This window comes from Sturnus vulgaris, chromosome Z (assembly GCF_052056855.1).
Source record: "Sturnus vulgaris isolate bStuVul1 chromosome Z, bStuVul1.hap1, whole genome shotgun sequence".
In the NCBI taxonomy this organism is placed as follows: Eukaryota; Metazoa; Chordata; class Aves; order Passeriformes; family Sturnidae; genus Sturnus; species Sturnus vulgaris.
In genome coordinates this window covers 44,337,098-44,363,942 of record NC_142283.1, presented here as the reverse complement: position 1 = coordinate 44,363,942, position 26,845 = coordinate 44,337,098, and the positions used below count along the sequence as shown (strand labels likewise).

Sequence of the window (26,845 nt, the reverse complement as noted above, 5' to 3'; positions counted from 1 at the left end):
TTATTTTAAATTATTTTATTAAAATTTTTATTCATTGTTTAAAGTACACAGAGCAGACTGACAGATTGGTAGTTCTCTGATACTTCAAAAAGTACTTTTACTTGTAGTTAGTAAAGACATGAACTTTGTTAACAGCTGTTTTCACTTGAACTCTTCAGAAGCAACTTCTGCTTCCTCTTGACTGGATAACAACACCAACACTGTTATCTAAAATGAAATTAACCAGCAGATAAACAACTAAAAGTTACAACTTCTCTGAGTGCCTGACATAGGTAGGCAACATTGTTTCACAGCATTAGCAACTTGCAGCATGAACATGGTAAAAAGTTATCAGCACCTCACATTTTGCCCTTTCCATTCAAGAAGTTCACCGTCTACAAAAACATCAGAGGTCCTTGCCATTACTCTTATCTGAGAAGGTGCTGGTCATACAAGGCTCACCATTCTAACTTGTCATGTATCCTAGTAAACAGTCTACAAACAATGAACTGTGACAAATATGAAATTATTCATACATTGAAAAAACAGCAACTATACTAGAACAATGCAAAAGACATTCTACAAATCTGACTGTAATATACAAACAGGGATTTTATTATTTCTAAAGCTCAGTAACAAGTCACTGTTTTACTGCATTGTATAGCAACATGTTTCATAATGTACTAAAAAGAAAAATAACTAAATGCAGAGTATTTCTTATAAAACTTGCAAATATATGCATTGGAAAAGGTTGGAAACTCACAGGGGTCTTCTCCCTTCTTCCCACTGCTACAATAGCCAAGGATAGGTGTCTCCCACATAGATACATATCCTAAACTATATGCTTCTTTGTATATTAGACACAGAATTATCTTTCCCATTGCCATTTATAATCCATTCTCTAGAATATTCATATGCTATATTCATATTCTCTATTAATATTCATGTTCACAGGTTGATAGTGTACTTTATAGTAATGAATGTGTAGGCTCATTGTCTTGCCTAGAGGGAAAGGGCTGAGCCCTAATTCACTCTGGGAGTAGAGGTGTGTGATCAGCATCTCTCTGTAGGAAGGCATGGCACTGAGTGGAAAGAAACAGAAGCATCCATTGGGAGGAAGAACCAGTCTTGCTGAGCATTAAATAGAAACACCAACAGGCGAAGAAGGCTATATTGTGATGTGAGGTATTGTGGTGGCATTGAGAGGTATGAGACAACAGAAAGAGTGATGAAACTGAACCTTCTTTTCTCCTCCACGTGAATAGTTCTGTTGGACATCTGGATTCTGGCAAGAAGGACATGGGACAATTAAAATTTATACTAATGATTGTACTTTTTTGTTTGTTTAGTTGGTTAGGGGTTTTTTATGTCAAAACACAGAATCGCAATAGAGACCGCTTCTTTCTCCTCTTCAAGTGTGTAAATTCTCTCTTACTTACTTGAGTAAGTAGCTAAAGTAAGTTAGTAACTGAAAGTGTAGCATTTTTCATTGACAATCTCCCAGAAATTTTTAAGAAATAAAATGCATGGCATATAACAAAGCTATGAATTACAATACCATTCACATGCTTTCAGACACCAAAATTCCTTTGTCTTAACCATAACAGTTTGAGGCTGTAGATGCTGAAATTATGTTAGAATCCAGAGAAAACAGAACAAGAATTTAAATCACTGGCACACCACTGCTACAGTTAAAGCTATAAACAAATGTCTCTCACTTGACACAGGGGTAGAGGTAGAATATATTCCTGAATAACAGTTAATTCAGTAAAAATATAATTTTTTACAGCTATCTGACATCTTTTGTGTGTTCACCACTCTTCAAATGATCTACTGACAGTTGCATAAACATTATCAGATAATATGCTTACATTAAGTGGACAACAATAATTATTCAGCTGACTCTCCAAGAAGGCCCTTCAATTTCTTCTTCAGCTCTCTGCTGGTTTTCTTATAGAAAAATAAATCTTTTTCCAGTTGCTGGATTTTTACTTCATACCCTTTCAGGGTTTCTGCAGTACCTTCACTATTTTGTTCTAGGAGAAATTAAACTAGTTTAAGAACCAAGTATCTGTGTCAAAAATCAAGATGCCCAACACAGTATCTTGATGGCATTTTGCTTGCAATGTGCATTAGTTATTTTAACCAACATGAAATAAGACCAAAAAAGCTGTGCCAATCCCACCTTTTAGTTGTAATAGTATTTAGAAGATCAAGATCAACAGAATCGGTGTCCTATGACTTTTCAATATCAGTAGTTTCAATGTGAAAAGACAACAGTTTTGATACTGCTTTAAAAAAAATATTCAATTTTGCATTCATATGGACACCACGTGTCTGTTCCTTGACATCTTACATAGTGATAGAATTAGTGACAGCCAAAATATATCTCTGAAACTTACACTTTTTTTTGTCAGTTGGAATACAGTATTTCTCTGTTAATGACCAAAGAAAATACTTAGTGTATAATCCCCAAGAAGAAAATACCTTTGAAATGATTCAATATAAGCTGTATTTTTTTCTCATGTTCTTGGCGCTGGTGAGTCAGCTGCCTGTCACACTGCAACTTAATGTGTTCAAGTGCAGATTCTAATTCACGCATCATGTTTTTCTGGTGTGTGGACTTCATTTCCTGTTCTTCAATCTGCACTTGTAATTTTCGTTCAGACTCACGTAGGCCAACAATCTTAGAAAAAAACACACTTATTTTGATTTATCAAATCGTTTTAAGAAAACCTTTTACCCTTCAGCCTAATAGACTAAAACATACAAAAGCACTGGATGTCTACTTGCCACTGCTACAAGTTGACAATTCAGAACTAAACTACATATATTTTGATCACATGGACTACTGGATTTTTTTAATGCCCTGTGCAAAATTTAAACTGAAAGAACATTGTTTTCCAATTCTAAAGAACTTCTAACTTGCATCCCACAGACAACTTTTTTACAAAATTACCAAAGGTTCACCCTAGGTCACAAAGATACCATGTCATAATGCATTTAATATTTATGTTTCCAGATGTCAGTATAATTCCTAAGCACATAGCTGCACACACTGCAGAGAGTGTATGCAAAATCAGTTTATATTGGTGTCATGGTTTGATGCTGGCTAGAAACCAGGCACTCACAAAAAACTAGTCACTCATTTTCCCCTGCTATAGTTTAACAGAGGAGAGGGAAAGAAAAACTAAAGGGCTTATGAGTTGAGATACGGACCAAGAGGAAACATTCTAAGGGCAAAACAGGCTTAAATTTAAATAGTATAAAAATTATTAACAGAATTTAAATAAGATAATGAGAACTAAAATAAAACCTTTAGAACACCTTTCCCTGCCCTCCAGCCCCTCCTTCCTTCGCACCGACAGCACAGGGAGACAGGGTTTGAGAGCATTGCTCAGTTTTTCCACTTGAAATCTTTCTTCAGTTCACTTAGGGAGAGGAGTCTCTTTTGCTATGCCATGGGGTCTCTCCCACGGAGACAGTTCTCTGTGAACCTCTCCAGTGTGGTTCTAAGTTTCACTACCAGCAGTCCCGCCCGACCTGCTGTAACGCGTCCTTCCCACGGGCAGAACCGTCTTCTCAGAACTGTTTTGTATGGGTCATTTGGTTCCTGGGGTGTAGTCTTCTAAAGATAAGCTCTTCTAGTTTGGAAGCAAGGGCATTCTATCTTCTCTCTCTATTCTAGTTTCCCACTAAATTACAGCTTCTCAGCCGTAATCCGGTCACTCCAGCATGAGCACCTTTTATCACTGGCTGTGAGTGGATCTCTGCATCCCCCTATGCACTTCATTAATTACAGTGAAATAGTTTGTTTTATTATAGTTCTCACCATGGCGTGTAGAAGAATCTGACGTTTGGAGCACCTCCTCTCCCTTCCTTTCACTAACCCTAGAGAACCATGCTGTTCTCCTTACGTGTCTTCACCTCCTTTTTTCTGACTCAGAAGAAAATTGTTGTCAGTGGGTTCGTTTGTTCTCAAGTTCTATCCATTGAAAAGTTCTTAGAGGGTTTTGCAGTGCTAAAAGCTGATCTCTCCTGGGCTCTGTATTGGGGAAATGCTCGCCATGCCCCTCGTGGGCAGCGCTGGCCACCGCGGTGCTGGCACCACTCAGCGCCGCTGTCCCTGCCCTCGTGGCCGCAGCACGGCTGGCCAAGGCGGCCCAGCGGGCACGGGGCTGCAGACTGTGCCCACATGGCTGCAGCCACGGTGGCCGCACGGCTGTGAGGCGGCCCCGGGAAAGGGAAGCTGCCGCCGCCCCTGCCCTTCTGTCCATGGCATGGCAGGCTGGAAGTGGCCAGGCAGGCACAGTTCAGCGCTGGCCATGCTGAGATGGGGACAGGGTGCCCCCCAACCCTCGGAAAAGAACAGCACGAGCTATTTTTCCTTCTTAAATATGTAATCGCAGAGGCGTTACCAATCACTCTTAATTGGCCAGCAACATGGACATAGAAGAAGCTTCGAGCAGTTTTCTCTCTCAGAAGTTGCTTCTGTGGCTTGCTACACCCTCACTAAAACCCAGGCTGTGTTAAATCAACCCAACCGGATTTAGGAGAAAGACAATAGGAATAGCAGCCTGAGCTTTATGAAGCTTTCTGAAAGCCTGCACTCAGGAAGAATTTGAATACAGCACTACTATTTAAACATGTTTTTTCTCCGTAAGTTAGCAACACAGCACTGGAAAGGGGAAAGGTAATTTCCAGATTTGCAGCACCTTTCTAGCTAATGACATCAAAACAAGATATACAAAGTTAACCCACAAGTATCCCATTTAAGTTAACGTAAAAATTAAAAATAATTTAATAGCAGATCTATGTAACCTGAAGATATATTTACCAAAAGCTTCTTAAATTTATTTTTATTTCTTGCCACATCTCAATATCCAGAATAGAAAATGGGATAAAATATTATTCATTAGCCAAAACAAACCTTGTTGAAATAACTGATGATGATAGCTCTGAGCTCAGCGGCAGACAGGGAAACTAGTTTCCCTATTACATTATGCTTGCTCTGTGAAAGACTCTGAGAAGATGACCTAAGTAAGTGCTGGCGATTATTAATACTTTCATTCTTGTAATCAATTGCAGCTGCAAGGGCTTCAATTCCTTCTTCTAGCTGGAAAAGAATATGTTCTTCCTAAAGAGAAACACATGAGGAAGATTTTTTTTAAAAAAAAAGCTCTGAATTAATCTTTCAAGACATCTTTAACTTAATTTTCAAGTGTGAACATAAACCTAATGGTAAGATGAACTAGTTGTAGCACAGACAGTGGAGTCAGGAAAATAGGAGGTAGAGTGCAAATCTAGAACATTTGTGTTTTCCTTCTACAGCACTCTTACCACAATACAGAGATTGATCAAATGGCTCATCACAAGACTAGAAGTCATGTTTCTCTTTTTATCCTTCCCTCGTCCTCACTGCAGTTTGACTTCTGCTATTATTTTTAAAATTTTTGGGTGTACTAGTTTTCTTTTGGATTAATGAATCAATCAATCAGTCAGTAAGAAATTTGGTTACCATGACGTATGTAGGGAAGTGGCAGAAATGCCTGGGCTGAAGCACTGCAGATTTTGATGAGTGAGGCAAGTAGAGATCTTTCTGGAACATTATCACCTCAGCCATAGTCTCCTATTGTCTCATATCTCAAGACCTAAAAGTAATCTGTACATTTCATAATAATTTATTTTATCTTCAACACAATGATACTAATCAACTCCAAGTAATGCGCCACCCATGTAATATGACTTATTTTCACTGTAAAAATATGTAGTCCTTCAGGTAAAGTTTGCTTTTTCACAAGATTCTATTAAAAAAAATTCAAAGGGCATCACCATGTGGATACATTGCTTGTTCTGTATCCTGACATTAAAATACCTGCCTGTGATAAACTGATGAACTTCTATTTCCTTACTTCTCATTATATGACTCTTACACCAATAGAGTTTGGCAAGGCACTATCTGACTTACGTTCCTCTGATCTTAAACTTCATTCACCAGTAAATACTTGGTGCTATCATTACAGTATTCTAAAATTGCTATTTACAAACGTATCCAACTTCTGCTCGTTATTTCTAGCTTACCTGATATTTGGAGACATTTTAGGTTCTGACTGGAATTCTTTATTGTCAAACAATACCTAAAACCTATGTTTATCTCAGAGGTGCTTACTTACTTCAGTTGACAACACTTTACCATCTTTCATTTTCTCATCCATACTATTTCTCCTTCTGAGCAGCTGATCCCTTTCCATTTGGAGAGCCTGAATTTTTTCCAAAATGTCTGACTTGTCTTCAGTGGTGCTACCCTGAAGCTGCATATTTTTATCACACAGCTCCTGATCCAGCATAATTAAACGGGTAGACAATTCCATACTATCTTTGTTTAGAGCCTAAAAAAAACCACAGCAACCACAGATATAAAAATGAGATATTTCTTTCCAGTAACAAAAAAATAGTCACATTCTGTCACATTCTGAATTGAAAAAATTGCTTGTTTCTTGCAGTGGGACCTCATTTACTTTGAGTGGAAAGATACCATTAAAAAAAAAAAAGAAAAACAAAAACAACAATGCTCAATGTGCAGTTTTCTACATAATAAAAATCAAAGGCACTAGTCATTATAGGTAACAATGATACTTTGTATTCACTCTTTCCACTGAAAGAGTAGAAAATTTCCCTGCTGTGTTCTCTAGATTGCAGAATGACTTAGTCATATTCATAAATAATATATCAAGATATCATATAATTTAATGCTCTGCAATAACGGAATTCCACAGTTCAGAATTGTTTTGGTTTTGTTTTTGTTTTGTTGTTGCAATTTTGGGGAGAAAAAGTGAACAAAAATTATTGTATGTGTTAATTACATTTTAAATGTCAATTGGTCAAGCTACATAGTATCTACATCACAGTCGTACAGACACAGGAGGTCCCTTGAGCCTCCTCTGCTGTCTTATCTGCCCTCCCCCACCACCAGTCTTTCAGTTAGCCTTATGACTGAGATGAGTTTTGTGTTTTTTTCTTGAATCACCTGGCTAGATCTCAGTTTCTTGATTTCCAAGTGGCTTTTCTCTTGCAATAACGCTTCTTTTTTTGCTACAATGGCTTCTCTTTTCTTTAAATCTTCTTCTAGTTCTGCTAACTGTTGGTGCTGTTGAAGAATTCTTTCCATTTCTTCATCCAGCCACTTCTTCTGCTGTTCTAATTTCTAAAGTTTCAAGAGAGAGCATTAGCCAGGACATTTTGAGTCAGAATTGTTATGATTATGTTTCACCTTCCTTCAGAATTACTGATAAAACTGTAGAAGACATTAACATTTCTAATGTCAGTATTAATTCTACAACAGAATCCTTACTCAGAATAATACAGAAATGGGACTGAATTAAAAGGGGCCTCAGCAATGTTACATTGCTACATCTCATATAAAGAAACTTAGATGCAGTATCTTTTCTAAAGAATATCTATTTTAAAACTAGTTATAGAAATAGATGTCATCTACCCAAGCACAGCAACTAGGTTTAGATGGTACCATGAGAATTCAGCTTGCCCAACTTCATTGCATTTTAGTTGCCCATAAACAGCTCTTTGTGGAAAAACATTAAGTGACAAGAAATAATGATATTGAAAGAATAAAAGACAGTAAATGACAGTTCTGATCCTGCAAGCATGGTCCATTATAAATTCATTCTGAAGCCACAGTTTTTCAGATATATTCTTATTAAGGCTAAAAAGTTTCCTTTATTTAACTTTTAAAATTTCTTTTCACCTTTAAAGATCTATGGTAATTCATATTCCAGTGTCCACATCTGAAATAATGTAGGTAGCACTGCTACATAGGATACACAATTTTCTAACCCTGTTATCAACAAGCAAAACCAGAAACCACGGTAATTTGTTTCAAAACAAAATAAAATGCCTGAGCAATCCACAGAACTCTTAAAACAGAGCACATCAAGGTCACCCTCAAACCTACCAGACAACAAAACCTGCTGAATTCACAGGTTTCAGTATTTTTGACAAATTATAGGGGGGGAAAAAGGGAAAAAGACACTAAAGGCCCTCCTTTATTTCATTCAAAAAGAGCATTGTACAAGAGCTGCTAGGCTCCACTCCCAGTTTTTGCTACAACAAAAAAAAAGAAGACAAAACTATGATGGAATACTCTTCTTCCAAACAGTTTACAAAAATAGATGACTAGGGATGAAGAAAGTTTTATTATTTCAGGGGTCACACATATTTGGAATAGATTAACTACCTGTAGTTTCTGTGGAGTTCCCACTGAGTTATTTTTCTTCTTTTTAAAAGCAGCAATTTCTTTATCCTTAAGTTTAAGGATCTTCTGTTGTTGCTCCATCTTAAGTTGAAGTTCCTGTGAACAAACAAAAAGCACCATTCTTCCTACATCAGTCAGTCAAATACGTTTAATGTGAGAGTCCCCACAAGATATAATCTGAAATATTGACCCTAAATTTATTTATAAAATTGCAATTCAGAACTAGACATCAGGTAATAAAATGAAAAAAAAAAGCTGATAGAGAAAGGCAAAATGGAGATTAATGTAAAATGCTTATAGACAATTTCTTTGGTGAATTTATCAAGAAGTTCATTAAGTCATTATTGAAAATTAGGGAAAGCTTGGTGGTGTAGTTAACTGGGGAAGCAGGGGCAAAAAATATTCATCCTAATCTTGGTCATAGGGAAACAGGAAGAATCCTACTTTAATTTGTTGCTGGTCCTGCTGAAGCTCTGCTTCCAGTTGCTTCTTCTTTTCAATCTCCTCACACAGTCTCTTCTGTATCTGGGATTGCTGATGCTTCATCTGAGCCACTTTCTGCTCAAGTTCTCTTGCTTCTCTCTCACTTTGTTTAGATAATGAAGCCAAATTCTTGGTGTCTTGCTGCTTCTTCTGCAAGGTCTGAATGTTCATGTGAAATTTCAGCTTAAGAGCAGGAAAACTTGTAACTAAAATATGACTCAGATTCATTCTTTATTTCACTGAATTCTTAGGGTCAGCAAAAATTACTAGCTTCTGCCCAAACAATCACTTGTTATTGCTGTAGTTTCTGAGCTTTCTAGTAAAGTTGGCACAGGTAACATAAAATTAAACAACATAAAAAGGTACAGTTCATGCTTGGAAATACAGTGAAAGCACTAAAATGTAGCAGAAACCATGGTTCTGGAAAATTTGCAGAGACACAATGGTGTCAGAATGCTGGTCCTGAGCTCAAGTCCATTAAGGAAACTACCTCTTTCTGTACGGAACTTTTCTGACTTGCCATTCTAGGATTGAGAGGCACAGAGCACCTAAGCTGACCCTATACAGAATACTAACTTAGATACAGCAGAACTTAAAAATAGAAGGTCAGTGTCAAATAAATACACCTATGTTGGGCCTGATCTTGTAAAGCATCACAGAGATTTGCTTAGAGCTAGAATTTATATAGTATTTTCATAAAACGTCAATGTTTTTTACAGATAGTAAATTTGTAATACCCTCTCTTAGATAAGTTCTTCTGTTGGACTATATACATGACGTATGGACATCTCATATTTCCCAATACTTTCTCAGCTTCTTACATACCAAGAAGATATTTTATGTATCTAACCAAGTAGATGTTCACCAGCACTTTGAGTATAATAATATTAAGTTCCTCACTAACTACTTCAATCCAACCAGCTTCCAGTATGTAAAACAGGTAAGAATTTTACAAGCAGAGTGTTAAGGTTCAGACACTAAGACAGAGATTTGCAAATCTTAATAATCTGATCAGAAATACCTGCACTTTCAACTTAGCTGCCTCCATTTTCTGCTGGCACTCTTTCTGTAACATGACTTTCTCAGGAATGTCTCTCAGCTCTTTACTGTCCAGCTCCTGAAGCTGTTTTTGCGTTTCAGCCAGTTCTCTTTTGGCCTGCTCAATTTCTTGCTCCAGTTTACTTATCTTCAAAGAATACTGCCTGCTTACAGACTGAGCATCCTTACCTTAAACACAGCATATACAAATAATTTAAAACTAGCATGATAATCAGTTGAAATGTAATACTCACTTTTGGAGTTGAAATATTATTTAGCTTGTTCTGGCTAAGTAAGTAATTTCTGATACATTTTCCAACACTAAAGGACCCTGCAGTTCCCTTCTAACACTGAAATTGAGACAAAGAGAGTCCTAAATCTGAACGTTTCATGAGTCATCTCATGCCACCAAATAAAGTGCCATCTGAGTGCTAGAGTTAAATTCTTCTGCCTACTATACGTTTTGGCAAAATGGCTACCCTGTATTTCATAATTTTGTTTGGTTGGTTTTTTCCCCAGAAAAACATGCCATTTATTTATTACTGAACTTTCAGCTTAATAATTAGCAAATAATCTTGGATCGTATTTCTACTCTGTGACTTGTGCTGTTTGGGCAATCTGGAAAGGCACAGAATCTTTCTCCGATTACTTCAAAAGAAGGCAAACAAATGAGAAGAGTTTAATTGAAGGGGCTGAGGAAAGAGATCCTTCCTGTCATCACAAGGCTAATTTCTGTATCAGGACAGATGTGTAAGGCATGTAGGCTACCAGGGACACTGACTTTTTCCTTCATCCCCTTCTGACTCCCATTTCTCTACTGTTATAGAATATGGAAAATACAGTGATGTACCTTTTCTCCTATCCCAAATACTATGTCACAAATACAAATCTACAAAGAGATCAGAAACACTGACCATACATTGTTGGATAAAAGCAATAATCAACAAAGCATAAAACATACTTAACAAATAATCTTCATATCATAGTAGCGTAGGCTGCAAATCAAAATTTGCAGTGCAATCATAGCAAGTAATTAGTAACATTTATGGATTTTTCGGTTGTTAAGATAGTAATGTAAAAACTAAGACGTACTTAGGACTAAGGATTTCAGGTTTTCTGTGCCTTTTCTCTTGTTTCGAAGCATCTTAATTTCCTACAGTATCCAGTATCCCTACAGTAGCCAGTTACCTGTTCTTACTAATTCCTTAATGAGGTCCTCTTTCCTTTTGACAGTAAGTGACAGTTCTCTTATTTTTTGCTCAGCCTCAGCGAGTCTCAACTCTGAATTCTTTAACTTCTGCATGTTAAAAACGTGGATTTTCTGGAGGCTGTCAATCTTTTCACCTTGTAAAAAAGCAAAGCAAACAGAGAGTTATAAAATCTGGAATAGATGCTGTATTTGAAAAGTAGTGCTCTGCAATATTGACTGTGTGCAGTTTTTCCATATGAAGTATAAGAATAAAAAGGAGAGAAGAGAGCAGGGTATTTTTCCCTGCCATGTGTCTAAACAAGAAAAAAAAAAGGATGGTATGCAATTCTTGCATTTCAAGACAATATTTTTCAAGTCTGAAAAATATTCCAGAAACTACTTCAGTATTTCTGGTAAGATAATAGCATCCATTTTCTTTTATTGAAGCAACACTAAAGATTTATATCTGACTAGCATTTTGATAACTGAACTGCTTTCTGGCTAGTAGGTATTACTTAGAGATTACTAAATCAGTTTCAGAATGGGAAAAAAAAACTTAAATGGAAAAATTTATATTGAATTATAACAAAAAAAATATTTGTAAGAAATACACATATTTTGCTGGGAAAACTAATTACACTTGCTAAAGAATTATTGCGTATTCTGTAGTAAGATTTGCTCTAATGCCTTCCAGTATACCTGTGGTTGTGTCAGTTTGTAGCGCAGATTCATTGGACAAACCAGACTTGTCTACTTGACATTTCATGTCACTTACATCAGGAAGGAAGCACAGAGAACTGTGATTTTGTGTCCATGTTTGGTTCATGGAATGCCTATGGAAGAACGATAAACATGCAACTCTGCAAATACACAGGTATTTTTGTTTTCTTTAAGCGTCATGCAAAGTAAATGATCTTAACAGAGAAGAATCTCAATCTTACAAAAGCATTTACACCTTTCTCATCCATGCCACTCCCACACACACCATCACCCAATCCCCCAATCTTCAAGGTAGATTCTGACCTCCAAGCAAGGATTACACAACCTTTGCTAAATCTACATCTGTTGCACTTATTTTGCATTATGCCCAGTTGGTCCCACAGATTTACTGCAAGTATCGTCACAGATGGTCTCATATCATGGAAGGATTAGGCAGTAATATTACCTTCGATACACATTTTTCTGTAACAAAAGTCCAAGAACAACAAAAAAATTACTTATATGATGTTTTTTCTTCGCTGCCTGTGTTGTCTTCCTCCTTGTCAGTCTGATCACAGAGGTGGTGGTGAAGGACTTTATCTTGATCTTCTAACCTGTTCAGTATAATCTGTCTGCGAACATGGAATTCTGCCATTATCTGGGCTACGGACACGACAGGGGGGCTGGTATACCCCTGTCAAAAAGCACGAAAATAGTGATGGGTAAAAATACTTGCAACAATTTAGCAATTCATTACTCATATTTAAAAAATATTTCACCACTTGAGCTTGTAAGAAAAATTACACAGGTTTTCTATAATAACTCTGAATAACTTTGAAACAAAAGGTTTTGCAAAAGCCTAGAGGAGTCATTCCAAATGTGAAAGAGGGCACTGTCAGCAATTCATTATCTCATGTACTCAACATATTGGTAAGAATAATAATGAATTTTTTATAATGTTTCATACTTGAATCCTCAAAACTCCCAGAAAGCCAGTTGAGGGGTGAAAATATGAGAGCCACAGCACTTGTAGATGGGAATTTTAAGCCTAAATATTTTGGAAAATTGTGGCATAAGCAAATGTTACAAACCCAATGTTTTAGAGTCTTCAGTGGGAAGTTAAGCAGCAGTATCTGAGAAAGCCACCATGTTATCATGTCATAACGCATGACATATGTTAATCATTGGCCTATAACCATTACAAAGTAGAAGGGGGAAAATTTGGATAGACCTTACCTTTTGGATCTCTGTCCCTGAAGCCGGGTGAAAGGGGCGTATCAGTTTTTTTGTGACTGGGACACTGTAGGGCCTCCTAGCTGGCCCATCTTCATAAGCACTTGAAAAATCTAAGGCTTTCACATCTGTAAACTTCTCTAATTTCAATTTTAGCTGATCAATGAGCTTTTGCTGTTCCACCATTTTCTCAGTCTCATGGGAAAAAAAAATAAAGCAGAAGCAAAACTGAGGTCTCTGAGTGTCATATTCACGACTTCTAATTCCTCACAAAGGTCACGAATCTTGTAAATCACCCACTGACCCTCATTATTCTGCAGGGCACAGGCAAATTTTGTAACAAACTGAGAATTCTGTGACATACCATCAGTCTCAGCCTCCCCTGCAATCCAGTAAAGTTGAGACACATTTTTGTTCAGCAAACCCCAGTGTCGTGCAATTCTTTGGGGTTTCTGACAAACTGTTAATGATAAGTTGTTTGCAGTAGGTGCCCAGTGCACAGCTGACACCTCAGGCTACAAGCTGGGTGTTAAATGAGATAAGGGGGAAGAGCCAAACCCTGTGAGGAGGGGAGTGTTTCTTTTTCTTCACTAAAGACTCTGCAGTGCTAACTCTTTCTGGGGGAGCAACAGCACAGTCCCACCGATCCTGAGGGGGTCATCTCTGCCCATGGGCTATAGTGGACTCAACAGCACCACCATAGTAGGCAGCTGTAACAACTTAGACCACCAAGGATTCCCAAAACTATCCTAAGACTCACAGGATTACATCATTCCCATTGTGCAACTGTCTGCCCTGGGAGGTGCTGAATACTCTCCCCTGAATCTGACCATATATAATTGGGGACCTGGGACTCCACCACCCCTGGAGAGATCCAGAGGAGGACCAGAATTTCCACAGGACCACCACAGGATTTTATAGGTCTAAGCCAGTTTTAACGTGTATCATTAAACTTATTTTCACCTTCCTATTAAATTGTAACTCTGACCTGAAATGTCTCTCAAGGTAATTTTGTGGGTTTCATTTTTCCCACTGGTTCACTTTCAAACCAGCACACCCAATTTAGTTACATTAGCCTATCTAGGCATCTAGTGAGAAGTGGACGACATAATTAGGAGCTCATGCTCGCTTTATATGTCTGTTTATGGAGAAATAAAATGAGAAACAAGCATTTTCAAATTAAACTTATAGTCTGAGTCTTATTAATTAAATATGTATATGGGCTTCCTCTTCTACTTTGAACTTTAAAGTTCCACTTTAAAGTTCCACTTTAAAGTTCCACTTTAAAGATTACTTGCATTAATAAACTAAACATGTACCTGATCCCAGAATCACTTGCTGCTTTTTCTTCCACCCAGCCTCAGGTTTGTTGATCATGCTAGTTTGGAGATCTTACCTGCTTCTCCTAGAGCATTCCCCATATGTTGTTCAAAAGTGCTTACGTTATCTAAACTGATTCATCCATAAAGCCAAGATTATATCCATTTTCAACTCACTATATTGTTTTTGATTCCTTTTGAAGTATGGTTAAAATCTGGCCTAGTAACAATAGGGAAGTTGAAAAACTGCTCATGATACATTCTGCATTCTTCTACTTCAAGTAACACGTTTTTATTAATTCTTTATGTTGTTGTCTTAGATTGGAAGTTCCTTCCAAACAAATATAAAATGCCTTACAAGTTGACATTCTGTTAGAATACAATACATATTATTCCGATGTCAGAGAAAATAGAATATATGTATTAATATCATATTTGTTACCATTTTGGAAGAAGTAACAGCCAACTGATCCACCTTGAAGGTATTTGTCCCTAATACAACTGCACATACAACTCCACAGTGTAACACCCATTGCATAAATACATATGGGTATAAACATTTATTACGTCCTAACTCATGCCTGCTACTCTAAAAGTCCTTATTCTATCATGTATCATTAAATTACATATGCCGGTAAATACAATGTAATATATTTGACAGATGCACCTGCTTTTCATTATTCTACCTACATTGTATGTTTTTAAATAGAAGGGGCAGTTTAGTGAACTAAATGCCAAAATGGTGCCTGAAAGCTCTCAAGCTTCCTTCCTGTCTCTGATTCTGAAATAACCTTCTATCTACACTGTGACAGCTCCCTTGTATTCTCCAAAATTTATATAAGTATTATCACAGTATAAGTTGACACTATGGTGTGCAAGCTATAAAACATCTGGCCAGAAGTGACACAAAAGAAAGAAAGTGACAGAAGAAAGAAAAAGATCATAACTAGTTTATTTACCTTTCATGCACTGACTCTCCCCAAGTCATCAGCAAAGAAAAGGAAAAAAGAGAAAAGGTACAATAATAAGAAGAGCACTAGCTATCCATGTTTATGCTTTTCTCTTTTAAAAATTCATATAACTTATCTGTCATCCACATGTTAGGCAACACCAGCAGAATAATAACTACTCTGTCTGCAGTCCTCTTGACCTTAAAATGTTATGCATATGCTAGCCACCATAATTTCATTAGCAAGCTCAAGATCTACAGAAGGAAAGAGGCAAGCAGCCTCTTTGTCACTACCTCACTTTCCACTGTGTCACTCAGTTTTCTCTAATGGTAAATGACCAGAAAGTTAGGATGGAATTCTGTCTTATAAAGTCAAAAGAGGACAATAATTCTTAATAAAGCTGTAACAAAATAAGTTTCTATACAACTTTTCAATTGAAGTATTCTATAGGATTTGTACAGTCTATTTTTAGGTCTAAAGAATCTTTCAAAGTCTTTCAAATCCTAATCTATTAATTGTCCTGGAACTCCTTAACAATGATACAAATCTGCAGAAGAGGTTGTGTGCTATGCGTCAGGAAGCATGGAGAGCATGAATACCTCACTTCAAGTTATGCAGAAGGCTTCTGGCACAGCTAGGCTCATATACAATCTCCAGGAATCATGTTACTGTGATACATCCCCTAGATTAACCCAACTCATTCAGTGAAACAGGTCTAATTAAAACAAAATGTCCCTAATATTGACCAATAGTTAAGTAAAAAAAAAAATTGAGGGACCTGTTGAATGCATCCACATGTTAGAAAGATGATTCAATACAGATAAATATGTACTGGTGGAAAAATACCTGTAATCTTTGTGTTTCTTGTGCCTCCTTTAAAGATTCCTGTTGTTCTTTCTTTTCTTGTAATAATGTCTTTATCTGATTCTGCAGTATCTGCACTTCATGATTCTTCTGGCTAAATAGTTCTTCATCCATAACTAGTACCTGCTAGATAATAAAAGAAAAGTTCAGCTGGGTGAAAGGGACATTATTATTTCGACAACTGGAATATGCATCAAAATAAAACCTCGTTTGTTGTTAAAAGACATGACCAGAACTGCAAAGTCTTGAGGTATGTATAGGAAATTGTCTAAGTAGTTATCTGCTGTTTCTAGCAGCTATTTCTTCACATTTGTTTCATTTATCGATTATATTCTGACAAGTTTAATTCTTCCAAAGGAGATAATGCACTCACAACCAAACCTAATTTACTGAAATATATATTAATTTCAGTTATTCTCTTTAGTATGCTGTTACATGTATGTCTTGGTTTGACTTTATGATGGTTCTATCCCAAATCCTCTTTCTGTTCGTGTTGAATATTGAGTTCTGCAGCTTTAAGACTGGTTCCAGGAGAGAAGTGGGAGAGAAGAGGTGCAGGGTTTGTTATCAGAGACTGCACTTGCTCCCTCACATCCTTCACACAGAATTGTCTGCAGTGGACAGCAGGAGAGAGCTCCCCTTTGCTCTTGGTTAGTTTTTGGCTAGCTGAGGCAGAGAAGTTCCCTGGACTGTGTTTTTTTCCTTTTTCTTGGAATTGTTCAAACCTTCTCTGGACTGAAAACCCAGAGGAACACCAGGAGCTCACACCTGTGTCCCACCAGGCCTGGCCTGGGCTGTGGAATTTCCCAGCACTGGAGGGACTGAGAACAGCCTGAGTGAGCCGGGCTGCAACTCACAGAAGAGACTCTTCTGAATTTGTCATCTCTTCAGAGCAGTGAGAGGTTTTGCTGTTTAGTATTTTTGCACTGAGAAGTGCTTTGCCTTTAAATAAACAGTTTTTTTTCCACTTCTCTCTGAGGAAATATTTCCCGGAACCAGTTGGGGGAGGGGTTGCTTGAATTTGTTCCTAGAGGGACCCCATTCAGAGGTTTTCTCCCAAATCTGCCCTAAACCAGGAAAATGTAGCTACAAGATCACAGCATCTTGTGATTAATACACTTCTCAAATGAAAACAATTAGAACAGCTGTCCTCAATCTGCAACTTGGATAACAGTTTAAGATTAAAGAAACCACAAGAATGCTTCTTCATATGTCCTTGTGAATTAACTGATACTTATTGATGGAGACTTCCAAATGTTGTTCCTCTTCCAGAAAGCCCGAATAAGCCAAATGCAAAGTATTTAAACATTACATCAATCCACAAACACTCTCATTCCTACTCTTCCTATTTTTTCTCCAAGAGTCCTGGTGGTGAACATATGAATGAGTTTGGGTGTTAGCTACAGCCAATCCACTATGCCAGTATTTTAATATCATGTAAGACAGCATTATCCAGGCAATAATACCTGCTAGCAAAGAAAAGTATATGTACAGATGAGAATAGGTCCACTACTAGTTATTAAATCTGTCTATATGCAAACCCTGCTCTAAAGTCTGTAGTGTCTCATTTATTTTAGCCTTTCTCTAACCATCTCTTCCTGGCTGTGGATGGCATACTCACATGGGGAAGTGAGTTTAAACTAAGTTAAGTTAAAGCTCAGCTTCTACATGGTTTTGAACCCTCACCACCAAGAAGACCAGATGGAGAGGATCAACGAGACATCATTAAGATCCATGGAGGGGTAGCATGTTTCTACTTGATTGTGTCTGTCACTCTTCCTGTTCCCCGCCTCTTTCTTTCCTTCTTTCTTTTTCTCTTTCTTTCTTTCTTTCTTTCTTTCTTTCTTTCTTTCTTTCTTTCTTTCTTTCTTTCTTTCTTTCTTTCTTTCTTTCTTTCTTTCTTTCTTTCTTTCTTTCTTTCTTTCTTTCTTTCTTTCTTTCTTTCTTTCTTTCTTTCTTTCTTTCTTTCTTTCTTTCTTTCTTTCTTTCTTTCTTTCTCTCTTTCTCTCTTTCTCTCTTTCTCTCTTTCTCTCTTTCTCTCTTTCTCTCTTTCTCTCTTTCTCTCTTTCTCTCTTTCTCTCTTTCTCTCTTTCTCTCTTTCCTTTTCTCTTTGCCTCTTTTACTGTTAAATAAAAGATATCAATTTTTTTGTATCATTTGGTTTTAATCTCATTTTGGGGAATAATCGAACCTCAGAATTCTTTCTTCTTCAGAGATTTCTCTTTGCTCCTTTGTGATTAGAGCAGATTGTAACACATGGTGGAAGCATGGGGCTCAAACCCACAAGGCCATAAGTTCACTGAATCAGTATCAGAAAGAGGAATGGGTCTACTGCATCTCAGGAATTGGTTGACAGCAACTGGAACAGTAATCTTCCCGGAAGACTCTTTTTAACCAGTGCTTCTTCCCCCTTTACATACAGACTGCTTTATGTGCAAAGTTCCAGGACCAAAATAGGTGCATTGCCCCACTTCTCATATCCGTTTCACAGCCATGCAGATAGAACTGTAGGGTGGGATGTGCCATGGGCCCATGGTTCCCTTTCCCTTAAGCAGAGGAATTCCTACTCATAGTAGCCAATAAGCTGGGGTGCCCAAGCAAGGAGGTAGAGATTATCCACATTATCTTTTGAGTTGCTAGACCTTGTGTAACAATCTTTCCACAGCTGAGATGCAGGCCCATAGCAAGAGAGAGAAGACGAGGGGAAAAGCATAGTTGCTGGTTTTATCCATGAGGTGGCTCTTGGAGTACTGGGACATCCACAATGTAAAACCCAAGTACCAGATTAGGCTGATGGTCAGTGGTTTTGTCATAGCTCTCCAAAGCAAGGGAAAACAAAGTGATAAAAAGCAAACAAAAAAGCAAAATCTGAAAATAGTCATTAATGATTCTTGAAGGCTTGTACAGCTAGAAAGGAATCAAGCATCTAAATATTCAAGGACACATACAAATCAGCACCCAAAGCAAATATGCAGCTCCATGACCTGCAACAGTCATTCAACATCTAAACAGGTATTAACAACTACAAGTTTAATCTAGCACATTATAATCAAATCTGTTATTATCTTGAAAGCCTTAAGCCACAGGTTGGGTTCCAAAACAGACTGTTGTGGGTTACTCCAGTAGGTAGCTAAGGACACAAAGCTGTCTTTTCACTTCCCCCTATCCCCATCTCCCAGGAGGACAGAGGAAGAGCAAAGGGAAAGTGAAAGCAACAAAATTTGTGGGTCAAGATAGAAGCTGATCAGTAAGTGATGATGAAGTGCAAGAGAGAAAGAAAATAAAATAAAACAGATGATGCAAAAGCTATCGCCCACCACCTCCCAAGGCTGACTAATGCTCAACCAGTTCTGGGCAAAATACATCTTATCTCCCTAAACCTTCTCCTCTCCCTTTTGCTGATTGCTTGATTGCTGAGTGTCACGTTATGTGGTATGAAATCTCTCTTTGATTAGTGCAGCTCATCTGCTTTGTTGCATGTTTGTGTCTCCAACTATTCATGCACCCTCCAATCTATTAACTGGGGAGCACAGCCAGAAAAACAGAAGGCCTGTCACTGTATTAAACACTGTTCAGCAAGAGCAAAAACATTATAATATTATTAGCATTGTATTGGTCACAAATCTAAAACACAGCACCCTCAGAGATGCTATACAAAAAACTAACTCCAACCCAGCCAGACCTAGCATACTAGCATAGCTAAAACCAAAAATCTAACAGATAAAACAGCTCAGCCCCAAGAATCTTGAAACTGACTAGAGAAATTGTAACATTACTTCACTTACCTCTGTTGTCACTGATTGTGTATTCAAAAATCCATTAAAATAAAACTATGTCCCAGAGATTAGCCAAATGAAATTACACAAAACTGTACATTAAATTTGTCAAATTAAGTGCAGGTGACAATTTTATCCATCTTTCAAAAAGGACTTCAAATTTTGGCAGATTGCTTTTTCACTTAGTCATTTAAATAAACATCTTATAATTAAATACCTGGCATTCCTTTAGCTCCCTCTTCAGCTGAAGAATTGTGATATGATGTGGTACTGGGCTGGTCTCACTCCCTGTGTCATTTTCCTGGATAATGGGAGCTTCCTTCCTTACTTTCTGAACCATAGTGATCCAGCTCTGCAACCTATCCCGCTGACTTCTTCTTAAGCTAGCATCATCATTCAAATCAACCAGAAAGGGGAAGGCTTCATCCACACAATTTCTGTAACTGAAATACTGAACCTGAAGGCGAGTGAGCTGCTCTTCAAGTGAAGTGATACGGGCTTTTTCTTCATTTAAGCCGTGTAAATGCTGATTACTGACCTGCTGGCTCTGCAAAGCTTCCCGAAGCAATCTGACTTCAAGTTCCATTTCATCAATTCGGTCTTTTTCTGGGTTGTAATTTACTACTGGTTTATTTCTAATGTTTTTGGCTCTGTTGGCATATTTGAGGGAATTTAAAGATTCATCAAAGTCCAGTGAGGATGGACTTATACATGTTATCATAACAGTCTTGGCATTTCCTCCAAGGGAATCTTTCAGAATACGAGTGATTTTAGCATCCCTGTATGGAATATGTACACTTTTCCTTTTAGGGTCTCCAAGGGCACTGATGACATTTCCCAAGGCCAAGAGACCACTATTGATCTGAACTGATTCTTTGAAGCGTTCACCGGTATTTCCAGTCTTTGCTACCCTCTCTAATCCTGCCAAATCCACAAAATGAAACTTTGAAGTGATCGAATCCTGTGCAGCATCAGTATTTTTCTGATACTCTGCAGACTGCTTCTGATGAATACTGATGGTAAAAATGGCGTGAGATCGACTAGAGTGTTCATTCATCTGTGTTGTGCCTGTGCGACGAGCTGCATTGCCACTTTCCAGCAGGCTTATCACTTCATCTGCACATTCTACTTGGAATTCCTTAGCACCGACAATCACTTCAAACATCAAACCAGGTGAAAGAAAGAATCATTTAATTAATTATAAACTCCAGCAAAAGTTTACAGCAATAACTATAAAAACGTATTAGAGAAAAATATAAGCCTGCATTATTATGAGGTTATAGCATATAGCTAAAGAAAGAGAAGATATAATATGTGAAAAGCATGAGGTACAACACATCTCAAACCTGCAGATATTTAATGCATGGGTGTATTGTGCCATAACATTTGAAAAAATATCTTAGACACAAGACAACTCATTTACACACTGCACACTGCACATTACTTTTAAAATTTACAGTGTAGTGCTATTAGAAAAAGTATGAGCAAAGCCAGCTCAAAGGATATTTTGCCAGTTAAAAAATAAAAAAAAGACTAAAAGCTAAAAAATTTTTAGTAAAAATTATTCCCATCCTGTACTAAGAAAATAATTGCTGTTCTGAATAGTGCAGATAGTTGGGCCTTTGGGGCAGGTACCTGTTAGTAATCTAATAAAATGTAAGTGTACTTCTATGAAGTACTCTTACTAATCATCTTTTTATCATATTTTTCTTTTAATGAGAGATGGACAACATCCTAGCACAATTCACTGAAGCTGACTCTAACTGTACTGAAGAATAGAAATAATTTAAAACATATTGTGGGATCCATTTGAAACAATGATATTGTCTGCAAGATTTATGCTAAACTAGTGCTCTCTGCCAGCTACAGACAAAATGACAGCTTAATGTAATAGATAATAATAATAATAGTAATTATAGAGTAAACACAACAATTAGAATATTTTAAAAAAAGCCAAACCTAAAAGAAATTAGATGATTTCAGAATAAAATACCTCTGATGTGGATTCTTCTAGCATTTTCATGGAGAACAGGATACCTATAGGGCAAGTGTTAATCTCAAAGCCTCTAAAACCATCTACTCCCCCCTCCTCTTAATGAAATGGTTCCTTCCACTCATTTCATTGTAAACGGGGAGCAGATACGTACAATATATTGACTTAACAATCGTAATTTTGAAGAAAGAAGCAATGGTTTAATCTTAAAATATTTATTCAATTGAATAATTACACATTATTTTGTTTCTAGACAAAATTTGCAGAAACAATAATTGTCTATTTACTTTACCATTTGTTACCATTTCCATCCATATAATAGAACATCTATATTGCTCACAGGAATCTCAACCCTAAACTGCTTCCAAATAGCTAAACTGAGTTTATATTCTGAAACTGAGTTTATATTCTTTAACTTTCTTTTCCCTTTTATTCATTAGTAGTGAATTTCTTCCAAGAGAAAACAAGAATAATTTGGACACAAACTGAAACCCAAATCTCCAAATTTAAGAGCTAGAATCCTACCTGTATTTCCCTTCTCATCTTCTCGGATATGTAGTTCCTTTACAGACGTCTCCAAATCCAATAAATCTCGAAGTTCTTCCTTGTAAACCTCTATATAGGATATCTTCACATGGAAGTTAATATTACGATGTTCAGAAATATGCTGAAATAATTCCTGAATAGCCCGTGGGATTATGCCCCTTTCATCCACTGCAAGTGATGCTAAAATATAAGCACAAATATCACAGAGACTTGCAGTCATTCTGTCATATAAATTACAAAGATTGAAATTTGAGACAAGCCTGTGATATTTAGTATGCAACACACTAAGGAATCTGAAGAGCTCATTGTTCACAAGGAATTTTGTAATTTTTTTTTGTGTGTGTCAGAAATTTTGTTTACATCCAGTACTAGGATACAAATTTAAATTCTAAATTACATAATTTTATAATCATTAAAGTTACGAAAAATATGGATTCTGCTTTAAAATTAGACTCCTCAGAGTACAGATTTCTTCTTTATCCTTACTCAATATGGTTAGCAATGACATCACAAGGGCTTGAGAAACTATAAATTCTACTTACATAAAGCAAAATCATCAGTAACTTAGTGAGACAAGATATATGACCAACATTAACAGTAATTTCCTATTTTTTCATAGACATGGAACACTGGTGCCAAACTCTACTTTTTTTTTTTTCATATTCAGCATAGGACAATGCTTCCATTAATAATTTGTGCTCTTTATCCAAGACTATGGAATCTATTTGCCTATGAGACGATACCAAGAATCTTTTTTACCAAAAAACTAACAGGTTATTCACATCTAACTATTAATTTAGTAAATATATTCATTACACTAAAAGGTTGTAATTGCAGAGCTATGACCAGCCTTAGACTGTGACATCCACTACCAAAGCAATTTAGCTAGCAATGGTACTTACAGGAGCATGAAATAACTACTAGTGAAGGGAATAGAAGTGGAGCTACAACAATAAGCAGAAGAAGCCAATGATATGAGGTTCAACAAAGCTAAGTGTGGGATCCTGCCCTTGAGCCACAACAGTCCCCTTAAGCACTATAGGTTGGGTGGAGGCAGAGTGGCTGGAAAGATGCTCAGCCAGAAAGGACCTGTGGGTGCTGGTTGACAGCAGCTGAATAAGGGCCAGCTTGTGCCCAGATGGCCAAAAAGGTCAATGGCATTCTGGACAGTACCAGCAATAGTGTGGCCAGCAGGAGCAGGGCAGTGATTGTCCCCCTGTGCTGGGCACTGGTGAGGTCACTGGTGACTGCTGTGGTCAGTTCTGGGCCCATCTCTGTAAGAAGGACATTGAGAGGCAGCAGCGTGTCCAGAGAAAGGCAACAAAACTGAAGTAGGGTCTGGAGCACAAGCCTGTGAGGAGCAGCTGAGAGAGCTGGGGGTCTTTAGGCTGGAGAAAAGCAGACTCAGGATAGACTGTATTGCTCTCTACTACCACCTGACTGGAGGGTGTAACCGTGGGGGGTCAGTCTCCTCTCCCAGATAAAAAGTGACAGGACAAGAAGAAATAACCTCAGGTTGCACCTGGGGAGGTTTAGATTGGATATTAGAAAAAGTTTCTTCACTGGTGGTCAACCAATGGAACAGGCTTAGTTGTAGACCTGGAAATGCAGGCTTAATGGTTGGACTTTATGATCTTAGGGGTCTTTTCCAACCTAAATGATTCTGTGATCCTATAATTCTAAATAAAAGGAAGACTCTAGCAAGATCTTTACAATACTCTATTTATATCCATTTGGAAGAATTAAATAATAAATTTCTTTGATGTCAATGAAATTTCTCTCAAAAGCCCCCAGAAAGCAAACAAATACAACACAGAATGAGCAAGCAAATAATTAAGTGCCTAATGAAGACATTTTCAAGGTAAGATAAACGTGGCAAAATTTTCAAAACCACTACATTTTAGAGAAAAAGTTCTAATATAACTTAAAATGTGGAATGTGAAAGAACACTTAACAAATTGGCTTTTTCTTATATATTTTTAGTATAGTCTAATTTAGGGAGAAGTTTTTAGAATTTTAGTTATCACATACATTTTGGAAGTTTTGCTTTTTTCCTTGGTCCTTAAAATTCTGCAGCATCATCTGCTATGTAATAAATATTAAACTTGCACAAATGAACCCTTTACCAATTAAAAAAACCTTTCTATAACCTACCAATGCGATCACCACCAATGGTGTAAGTCTTCCCAGAACCAGTTTGTCCATACGCAAACACTGTAGCATTGTATCCTTCAGTCAGAGACACTAGAAGAGGCTTAATGCAGACAGCATAAACTTCTTCTTGTGTTGAGTTTTTCCCAAATACAAAATCAAAAGTGAAGACATGGTCCTTTCCAATGATAACTTGTTTAGCATTTGGGACTAATCTGACGCACACTTGGTGGCTATGAAGTATTTCTTTGGAAAGCAGAGGTCTGACTCGGACTGCAACTTTAACTGGGATCTCCTCCATGCCGGACTCCACCCTTGTGCTTCCCACTCGGTATTCACACAGTCAAGAAGAAATCTGTTACCACTGCTCTGTTCACTGATAAGACAGTTGTCTGCAACTAAGAAAAGTTTTCCATGTTATACAACACCAAAAAAAAAAGGAATCTCCTGAAGTGGAAAATTGAGATTTCCTAAGGAACATGTAAGCACCATTACAATCTTGAGATATACTTGATATAAATGCAGTTCTATTAATAACTATATAATCAATTAATAAATTAATTTTGCATCTATTCATTTCCAAGCTAGCAGACTTAAGTCTGAAAGTTGCCTGATTTCCTATTTGAATATAACACAGTCATACAAAGCAAAAATACCACATTTGTTAATAAACACTGTTGATAAAGCAATGGGTTACAATGGATCCTCTCATTTTCCTGTTCCTGCATTCATATTGCATAGGCAACACAAATTAGTCAAATACAATATTTTTCTCCAAAAGTTGTATGTACATATATATATATATATATATGTTTCAATATCCTCTTCCACTTACCAAGCACCAAATACTTCTAGCTCAACAAGCAAAAAGGTTTTAAATATATCTATTTACTACATGTAAAGCATTCCTCTGATTTTGATCTGAAACTTTAAACATACACATAATTATTTTTTTGAAATTATAGTTTTAGCATACATGGTTCCTTATACTGCCTGGCGGATATTTATTCTTAAAGCATAAGCATTGCAAAGTAGCAGACTTGTAAATATGAAGGAATTACCTTTCTTTATAGCTGTTTTTCACTGGAATTCAAAAATCTGCATGGGATTAAACTGATGCTTGAAAGGCTGACCTGCAACAGAGAATAGACAGGGTAAAAGGAATAAAATAGATATTTATTGAAAGGATACACCTTAGGCAGTGCAAGAGCCTGGCCAGGGCTACACCCAAATTGAATCCAAGATGGATCCTGGTCACAAGTTTCTACACTTTTATGAGTTTTGGCTCACCAACATATTGGGGTCAATTGTCCAACCACAGCTCCATGCTATGTAGTCTCAGCCCCCTGTCTTGCCCCCTTTCCCTCACCGTTGTTTATGCTTTTTGGGTAATGGTGTCCTTGATTCTCTAACTGGGAAGAGATTGTTTTGTCTAACTATCCTGTGAAGAGACCTTACTAACATCTAATATGAAGCTTCAGAGTTACACACTAAATAGCAAAGAATCTGAAAAATATAGAAGTTAAAACCCAACGCATCACTACATACATCTTTTCTGTTGTTGTTCTAATTCTGTTGCAAGATAAAGTTTGCTGAACTTCGTGCTCTCATACACATTGTCTTCAAGAAAGCTGTACTATTGAACTGGCAAAAATCAGTTATGCCCTCGAAATTCAAGTTTGTTGAAAACTAATAGCTTAAAACAGTGTAGTCTGACAGCTGCAAAGAGAAGAGCTTTTTCATTTCATTTTATTCCTTTTATTTTGAGGACTTGGGTATCCACAACTGAAGTTTGAAAAAGGAAAAGCCCCGTTTTATTGACTGAGCATAAGAACAAGTGAGCAGAGCATGAGAATGAGCCAAGACTAGTGTCATAAGGGACATGGCAATCAAAAACAGATAAATAAACATAACTAAATAACCTTAACTACAGATTAAAACCACATTTTGATTGACAAATGGGTGCATTATTTGTTTATCCCCTAGCAAGTGCTGCTCTTTAGTGCCAATGTTTCCTACTCTCTTTTTAAAGTTATAATAATAAACAATCAAATTAACAAACCATGTCCCGAGTGTGGAAGTGAAACCTTATTTTTTGAGAATCTATTTGGTAAAAGAAGGTGAGAATATGAAATACTCCCAATACGCCAAGGCTGGAGAGATACTTCAGAGTATCTCCGAAGATACGCCCGCGGCTGCCATAAGGCAGATGCAAACATACTGGCAACCTTTTCGCTTGCAGGGATGTTTTGAGGGCGGCCCAGCAGATTTTCCGTGTTTGCAACGTCTCCAAAGCCGAGGAGCGGCCGGGATCGTACACGCGCGGGTGTCGGGAGCCGCTGGGGCCGCGCAGGAG

The 26,845-nt window shown here is 37.3% G+C and overlaps 1 protein-coding gene across 7 annotated transcripts; it reads right to left on the bottom strand.

Annotated features, from left to right (window-relative positions):
* On the bottom strand, positions 1–26,845 carry KIF27 (kinesin family member 27). 7 transcript variants are annotated; one of them, XM_088155990.1, is made up of 19 exons: positions 26,718–26,845; positions 25,551–25,622; positions 24,493–24,887; positions 22,318–22,518; positions 20,017–20,954; positions 16,006–16,146; positions 12,894–13,085; positions 12,176–12,351; positions 11,658–11,791; positions 10,958–11,113; positions 9,753–9,958; positions 8,693–8,890; positions 8,231–8,344; positions 7,007–7,183; positions 6,153–6,368; positions 4,910–5,116; positions 2,467–2,665; positions 1,851–2,015; positions 1–1,264 (listed from the first exon to the last, which is right to left on the bottom strand). In XM_088155990.1, exons 3-18 carry the CDS (start codon positions 24,788–24,790, stop codon positions 1,870–1,872), a joined length of 3,699 nt encoding a protein of 1,232 aa, XP_088012116.1. In that variant the 5' UTR covers positions 24,791–24,887; positions 25,551–25,622; positions 26,718–26,845; the 3' UTR covers positions 1–1,264; positions 1,851–1,869. The 7 variants fall into 7 exon arrangements, with proteins under 7 accessions (XP_088012116.1, XP_088012111.1, XP_088012112.1 ...); XM_088155985.1 differs by having other exon boundaries at positions 16,006–16,149; positions 26,718–26,838; XM_088155986.1 differs by having other exon boundaries at positions 16,006–16,149; positions 26,711–26,780.

Bases quoted from the DNA above. Each gene is read 5' to 3' on its own strand.
- KIF27 (XM_088155985.1), bottom strand. From the start codon at position 24,790: ATGGAGGAGATCCCAGTTAAAGTTGCAGTCCGAGTCAGACCTCTGCTT. The intron at 7,184-8,230 runs GTAGTTAATCTA...TTGAAACTTTAG, and splicing joins GAACTCCACAGAAACTACAG to AAATTAGAACAGCAGAAGAA. The intron at 6,369-7,006 runs GTGATTCAAGAA...GGTTTTTTTTAG, and splicing joins AGAAACTGAGATCTAGCCAG to GCTCTAAACAAAGATAGTAT.